Raw genomic sequence first — 8,478 nt, 5'->3', positions numbered from 1 at the left:
CGGTATCTATTGACAGCATCCCGGTAGTACAGGAATTCCAGGATGTATTCCAGGAAATCCCAGGCTTGCCACCAAGTCGAGAGATAGACTTCGTTATTGATTTAGCTCCAGGCACTACGCCTATTGCTAAGGCGCCGTACAGAATGGCACCAGTGGAGATGCGAGAGTTGAAGGATCAAATTCAGCAGTTGCTCAGCCAGGGATTTATTCGCAGGAGTACTTCACCATGGGGAGCACCAGTACTGTTTGTAAAGAAGAAGGATGGATCTCTTCGTCTTTGTATTGATTACAGAGAACTGAACAAGGTCACTATTCGCAACAAGTACCCGTTGCCCAGAATTGATGACCTGTTTGATCAGTTGAAGGGAGCTACTTACTTCTCAAAGATCGATTTGAGGTCTGGTTATCATCAGCTACGAGTCAGAGAACAAGATGTTCCAAAGACAGCATTTCTCACGAGGTACGGATCTTATGAGTTTCGTGTATGCTAAGCTGTATATTGCAGAAATGGTGAAACTTCATGGCGTACCATTGTCCATCGTATCAGATAGAGATCCGAAGTTTGTATCAGGATTTTGGAAGAGCTTTCAGCAGGCTTTGGGTACAGAACTTTATCTTAGCACTGCTTATCATCCTCAAACAGATGGACAGACTGAGCGAGTTAATCAGATTTTAGAAGACATGTTGCGGGCATGTGTTCTTGATTTTAAGGGCAATTGGGAGGAATATTTGCCGCTTTCAGAGTTTGCTTATAACAATAGTTATCAGAAAACTATTGGTATGGCACCATTTGAGGCTTTGTACGGTAGACCGTGTAGGTCTCCTGTCTGTTGGCTTGGAGTTGGTGAGAACAACTTTTTGGGTCCTGAATTTATTAAGGACACGTCAGAAAAGATCGCTATCATTAGGGATCGGATGCGTACAGCTCAAAGCAGACAGAAAAGTTATGCTGACCGTCGAACTCGTGCTTTGGAGTTTAAGGTTGGTGATCAGGTTTTGCTTAAGGTTTCTCCTATGAAGGGAGTAATGCGGTTTGGGTCAAAGGGTAAGTTATCGCCTCGTTTTGTGGGTCCTTTTATGATTACAGATCAGATTGGGGCAGTAGCTTATCGTCTGGCTCTACCAGATAATCTTCATAGGGTACATAATGTTTTTCATGTATCTATGCTGCGAAAATTTCTACGGGAAGAAGATCGATATCAACACATTGATGTGGGTGAGATTGAGTTGCAACCCGATGCAACCTATTTGGAACAACCTTACTGTATTCTCAATCGTAGGAATCAGATACTGCGCACGAAGACTATTCCATTAGTACGTGTACAGTGGAGTCATTATAGTGCTACAGAGTCTACTTGGGAACGGGAAGATATTATCCGTGCCAAGTATCCAGAGCTTTTTAATACAGGTATGTAGTGAATTTCGGGGACGAAATTCCGTTATTAGGGGGGGGAGAATGTAATACCCCGTATTTTATTAAAGAGTTTAGTTTATTTAAAAAAAAAAATTTCAATTATGTGAGGATTTCGTTACTTATTATTGTGCATGCTGCATTATTATATTAAGTTCATTTAAATGTGCATGTAAATTAATTGTTTATGTTAAAATAGTAAATTTATTCATTTAATTATGCATGTATTATTATTAATAATTTTATTTGTTGGTTATGCTTATATTAATCATTATTAGTTAATTAAAGTTTTATATTTGTGTAATAAAGTATTATTATGATTATAATGTATTCTTATGTAATAATAATAATAATATAATAATAATAATTTAATAATAATAATATTAATATAATAATGATAATAGTGATAAATTAATCATAATAGTAATAATAAGAATAGTATTATTAAAACAAGTTATGATGCCAACTTAGTCTTAAGATAGAATTTCCACTATCTTGGTTGAATGAGATGATTTCAAAGAGGACTTAGGGGCATGGCATTAAAGGAATGTGGTTAGGGAAGTTTAGGAATATTAATAAAAATAATACTAATAATGATAGTAATAATCATAATAATAATCAAATGATCAAATGTCATGATGGGAACTTGACAAAGTGGTAGCATTTTGGTTAAGTCAATGTACTTGACTTGGATTGCATGCTTTAAGTAAATATAGGTGGGAAGTTAGATGGTTAGTAAAAAGATATTTGTAATATTTAAATTATATAAGTTATTTATATATAGAAGTTAGCTCTTTGGGTTGAGGATTCACGGAGGAAGAAGAGAAATAAGTAATTGTGAGTTACTTGATAAGAGTGAAAGGAAGAAAGAGAAAGAAGGGAGCTTGGACCGGCGTACGCAATTTACCCGACTACGCGCAACCGGCGGATTTATTTTAAATCCAAAAAGGCAAGTTATTATCTACTTTTCCCCTTTGAATTAATAAATTAATTGTTTAGTTTATTTTTATGCATAGAGCCAAGGTTAGGAGGTTAATAAATTATTAATTTTATTTTATTAAATTAATGAAATTTTAATTATATAGGATAGTATATATTTATTTATTATCCTATGAAATTAATAATGGCCGAAAATAATTAAATAAGGCGTTAGGGATTTTTTTTCTAGAATTTTCTAGATTTTTCCGGGGCTAATCTGCAATTTCCGGCGACCTTCCGGCGAGTTTTCCGGTCGCCGGCAGTGGGGGAGATGACCGGAGTAATCCGGTGTGATACGGCGCACTATAGTTACTGTGCGCATGGATATCCGGCCGTTAGATGAGTAACTAATCAGCAGATTGATTCGGTGTAGTCCAATACACCATAAGATGGTGCACGCGCGAACCAGGGCCCTTGGATTAGAAGAACTAAGATAGAATTATCCAGTGTAGCGCACCCACAACAAGTCCATGCAACCACCGAATCAGGAGCCGCCGCGTCAGCAAGGTACCATTAATGCGCGCGTGGCAGCGCTCCAGACGCGCGTGGGAGCGCGTGCGAGCGCGTGGCTGATGCCAGACGCGCGTGGAGGCGCGTGGGAGAGTGGGAAAGCTTGGCGGCGCGTGTGGGGAGCTCTGAGAGGCGCGTGGGGGCGCGCGAAGGGCCTCTGCAGCTGCTGGAAAAGTCCAGAATACCCCTAGGGGCTGTTTTGTCATTACCAGGACCTTCACTATACATTTTGGGGCCTCGGGTTGGCATTTTTAGAATTAACGGGACATTATATTATTATTTTATTTCCCGTCAACTATTATAATTGTCCGATTAATATTTCTAAATATTAATTATATCAGTTAAAGTGCGAATCGCTAGTAAACATATGTAATTAATTTAACGACTATTAATGGTATTATTTTATTAAACTGTAATAACCATTAATGTTAAATTAATTAGTGCTTGGTTTTATTCATATAAATAACCCATTATATATTATGGAATATTTATCCTGTTAATCGTACATAAACCATGATTAGTATGCTGTGTGCATTTTAGGAAATAAATGGACTGTTTAATTATGTCACATTTATATTATATGGATGAGTTGCCATATAGAACCATGTGAGCTGGCTAATAAGTTTAGACTCATTTATACCTTATGCATTCGTTGCGATAGACAGATGTGTGGCTGTCGGGGTATGTGGTTTAATATTATTGGCATGTGTTGCCTAATTGACATACTCGGTATATTTATTAATATTGTTGGCATGTGTTGCCTAATTGTTATGCTCAGTATATTCATCAGTACTTTGAGAGGTGTTATCACTGTGTAGTTCGTTATAGTCTGTGTTGTCAGTACCGTGCACCATGTATAATAGCTGATTTCCCGGGTAGGAAAAGGCGACACTTGACCACCTAGTGTGAGTCTAAGTGATCACCGTCTATTCTGGTTGAGGTCATGTTATACATTGGATAGTTCCCTTAGGATGTATACAGATATAGTACTCATCCGATTCATAATGATTAATTTATTTGATTCTCTGATTTGGGTCATAGTAGAGAGGACTTGCTCGTGGGGTTGACCCACCATTGTTGTTATTTCAGGATACGGTCAGTACCCGTTCCAAGGTTGAGGTTAGCAGTGTGGGACCACCATCCGAACTCATCTACTCTTACAATCCAGTTCAGGGTAGAAGTTTTACGTATTACTTCAGCTTCAGTTTTTATTTACTTTTGACGTTGAACTCTCAGGTTTATATTTAGGGATCCTTGACATAGGATTTCCAAGTTGTAATGGAGTACTGTATTTAAATAAAGGATGGATGGATGTTGTATTATTTAGTATTCCTTTCCTGTCTAAATTCTTTTATTATCATCATTTTGTATTCCATGCTTGTATATTGCCAATTATTTTTGATATCCCTCGTTTTTCGTGTATAAGCCTGATCAACTTATGCGTGAAAAATGTGGGGGTGTTACATACAATAATTCGGAAACTGCTTTAATAATTAGGTTAGGTTTGACAACGGTAAGCGTTGATTATCAACAATCAACGTGGCACGTCAGGTCACCAAACTATGACCCTCGAGTTACCAAGACCTTGGAATCGCACTAGGTCACCAAACCTTGAGACCCTATGTAATGTTCCGAATTTTCTGAATATTATTGAATGTTTATTTTATTTTATTTTCGTGCATCGTTTTGTGTGACACGCTTGCCTCGAGGGCTATTTAGGTCATTTCTTGAGTCGAGAGTTTTATAAAAGTATTTTTTATTTTTATTTTAAGCCAATTAGAAGTGATGGGATTATTTTAAATTTTTTTCAGAAGTCGGAATGATTTTTAGATTCGGGAACTTCTTCTGGTTTCCTCATTTTAAGTGAGGAGCGTTATTAACATTTGAGGTAGGGGTTTTTTAATGCTTCAAACTTTGCTTTTATTTGAGTATTGTTCTATGATTTCTCTTGAATCCATTTTTGTATGTAAATTTGTGAATCAAAATGATGTCATATTGAATTAATGGAAGCATGCTAGTGTATGGTGCAAAGATGTGTTTCATTTCATGCTAAAGATGTGTATAACATAACTTTGGTGAAAAGTGCTTAAATTAAGAATGTTAGCATGATTTGTGATAATATGGTTTCTATGAAGAGCATACTTGTAATCGAATTAAATGAGAATGCCATGCTTGTGACTATATTCATATTTGGTGCGAAATATTCCCCCAATAGTGGGAATGAGCAAGAGGAGAGAGAGGGAGCGATCTTTTTCCGGAAAAGATGAGGAGAGAGAACGACGTTAATATCGTTAAAGTATGTTGAATTTTCTTTATTTCAAAAAGGTGCAATTTTTAAACTTTGGTAATTTTTTCTTATTTCAAAACGGTGCAGGTTTTAAACTTTTTTTAAATTAGTTGATGTGATTTAAGTAAATAGATTTTAAATATCACGTGTCAATCTATAGAGAATTCAACTTAGGATACCTTATAGAAGATTTAATTTAGAGGATCCAAGTTTTAAGAGTAAGTACACATCTTAATCCGTTCAAACAAAACTTTCTTTTCTCTATCTTATTATTCTTTCTTTCCTATTTTTCTCTCTCCTCTGTTTTTTTTTTTTTTTTGTTTTTTTGTTTTTCACCCTTTTTTTTCTCTCTAATTATTACTTGTAACAATTTTAATGGGCTTGGTTGCCTTTGGGAACAATGAATTTTGCAACCAATTTTTGTGAGGACAAACATTATTGTTGTAATATTGTTTCTTCAATAATAATATAAGAATACTCCATATGGTTCATATTTTCTTATATATTTATATTTCCTCCTATTTATTAATTAAAATTATAGTTAAAAAACTTCTCAATGTGCTTGGAAATTAAAGAGAACAAAGGGGGAATGATATGAAATAAGGAAATATTATTTCCTCTCTCTCTCGTGGGTTATTGTCCAGCATGATCCCGATTAATTGACAGTATTGCAAGGAATGGACTAAGGAATATTTTGAACCTTTATTATTATTTGTACAAAGTGAATGCTCCTACACCCAAACTGTGGGATGGAGAAATAGAATTTCGAGAATGGTGCAAAATAATTATATAGTATAATAAGTAATGGTGTCCTTACATTCTACTTTTTTATTTTGCAGTTCTTTGTCTACTCATCCTATTTCACGGAGCTCCAAAAAAAAAATTAGACACAGAAAAGAAAGAGAACAGCCTCAATGAATGCAATACAGGTTCCTTTCAATTGCTTCCATACAAAGCCTATCCCAAAAACATTATTACAATTTACAACCAAAAATTAAAAAAAAAAAAAATAAAAAAAAAAAAAAAAAACAGAGAAAAATATGGGGAAAAAAACGAAAGAAAGAGTACAACCAATATTGGACCTCCTCAGAAAGATCCATTTCGATAGGACAAACATGACATACACGACTAATGTACTTTATTATAGTAAGAAATCTAAACATTCAATTTTGCCACAAGTCTATGCTAACTTAGCAAGAATTCTCTGATTAAAGTCCTCCATCTCTCTCCCTACAATATTACACCTAATCAAACTCCCAATTGTATTCATACCCATCTTAACATCCTCCCACGGATTGCCATTAGCCAACTTCTTATACAAATAGCTCTCAAATGTCATCCTTTGCACATACTCATCCCCACACAACTCCACCAATGCCTCCCTACTAGCATTGCTACCATAAAACACCTTTTGCAATATATCCAAAAACCTAAAAGTATTAATGTACTTGGCATCCCACTCTTTCAAATACTCCCTCTTCAAATCCTCCTCCGTAATCATCCTCTCTCCACCCTCCGATGCCCTCACGATCCCCTCCGCGCACATCCGACCGCTCTTTGCCGCGAAATATATGCCTTCCCCCGAGCACTTGGTCACGTATCCGGCCGCATCCCCGACTAGAGCCACCCGGCCCCGAACCCTAACCGGACGCGGGTGTTCGGGGATCGGGTGAGCCTCTACTTTAATAACTTTTCCACCGGCAATCTTACGACTGACTCGTTCTCTGATACCGTGTTGAAACACCTTAATTTCTTTTTTTGAGCACACAGTACCCGTGCCCACCGCCACGTGGTCGCATTTCGGAAAAACCCACGCATAAAAATCGGGAGATACGTCGTTTCCAACGTACATTTCCGCGAGATTTTGATAGTATTCCATTTTATCGTCCGGCAGTTTGATTCGTTCTTGGAAGGCAATGGCACAAGCGTAATTTCCGGCGTGTATCGACTTGGCGACTCGGCTGTTTGCGCCATCAGCGCCGATGACGACATCGACGGCCAGGGATTGTCGGGAGTTTTCGATATTGTAGTGCACGACGTACGGTGCACTCGGGGAGGAGGGGACCTCGAGATTCGTGACGAGGGCTTTGATGATGCTTGCGCCGTTGGATTCGGCGCGAGATCGGAGGTAGGAATCTAGTACTTCACGGCGGAGCATGGAGATGAACTCGTGGGGCTTTAGGGTTTTGCCGAAATCGACGGTGAGATTGGAGGGGGAGATGATCTTCATCTGGGTCACTTTCCGGTCGATGAGCTCCGGCGGGATGGAGAACTCGTCGAGCATGCAGAGAGGTATGGCGCCGCCGCAGGGCTTGGCGCCGTTGGGGCTGCGCTCGAAGAGGAAGGTCTCGATCCCGGCGGCGGCGAGGGTTTCAGCCGCGGAGGATCCGGCTGGGCCCCCGCCGATGACGGCGGCGCGTAGCTTGCGGCCAGAGATTCGTGGGTCAGATTTTCCGGCGATAATCAGAGTGTTTGGTTTCAACTTCAAGAGTGGGATTGATGAACGTGAGCTTTTACAGGTGAGTGGGACGGAAGTGAATAGAGAATGGAGTGAGTGGGTCTGAGTGGCCATTTTGCTAGATTGAAGACGCAGGTGTATAGATATATATATATATATATATATATATATATATATATATATAAGAAGAGACTGAGGAGTGGAACTGTGTAAGCGATGGGTTGGGTTTAACAATGGAGAAGAAAGTGGACTCGGGTTATTGACTTCTTGAGTAAAGTGAGTACTGTTATGTTGATGTGTTTACTTTGTCTTTTACTCAAATTATAATATATACTATTTGTACATATATATTAATTTTACATCACTTTCACCTTATGGATTCGTTTTTGGACAATCTTTTTTTAAGTTTTTTTTAGTTAAAGAATTTTTTGGAAGTTGCATTCAAAATTTAAACTTTATTTTTTTTTGTAAGTTTCCACTGAGATTGATAAAAAAATGTTGCAATTATTGCAGGTATGCTTATGAATAACCTGTCACTCGACTTAAAATATTAAACAGATGGGGTGCAATTTGTAAAAACAAAATTCATCTCTCTTTTTTATTTTAAAAATATATTTTAGCATATTTTTCTTTAATTATCATAATCATGTATCTTACATTGTCTCGCTCTAGTCCCTTCATTGGTTCGTCCTTTGGTGGGGTCGATATTACCTTTTGGCCAGATTGGCTTTTGAATTATGTAAATCTGGATTGCATTGCTGCTGGTTTGCTTAATTTAATGTGATCTGGTTTTGATTCTGAAAAAAAAAAAAGAAAAAAAAAAAAGAATATCAT

General features: G+C 37.6%; 1 protein-coding gene across 1 annotated transcript; it reads right to left on the bottom strand.

Annotated features, from left to right (window-relative positions):
• Positions 1-6,103: 6,103 nt before the first annotated feature.
• On the bottom strand, positions 6,104-7,935 carry LOC132306377 (geranylgeranyl diphosphate reductase, chloroplastic-like). The gene has a single exon (XM_059803754.1). The coding sequence runs from the start codon at positions 7,756-7,758 to the stop codon at positions 6,367-6,369; it is 1,392 nt and encodes a 463-aa protein (XP_059659737.1). The 5' UTR covers positions 7,759-7,935; the 3' UTR covers positions 6,104-6,366.
• Between the last annotated feature and the right edge of the window lie 543 nt (positions 7,936-8,478).

Source organism: Cornus florida, unplaced genomic scaffold (genome assembly GCF_030987335.1).
Source record: "Cornus florida cultivar Cherokee Brave unplaced genomic scaffold, ASM3098733v1 CherokeeBrave_3.0.0_Hap2_Chr05, whole genome shotgun sequence".
NCBI classification, from domain to species: Eukaryota; Viridiplantae; Streptophyta; class Magnoliopsida; order Cornales; family Cornaceae; genus Cornus; species Cornus florida.
This window is presented reverse-complemented; position numbering and strand designations above follow the sequence as displayed.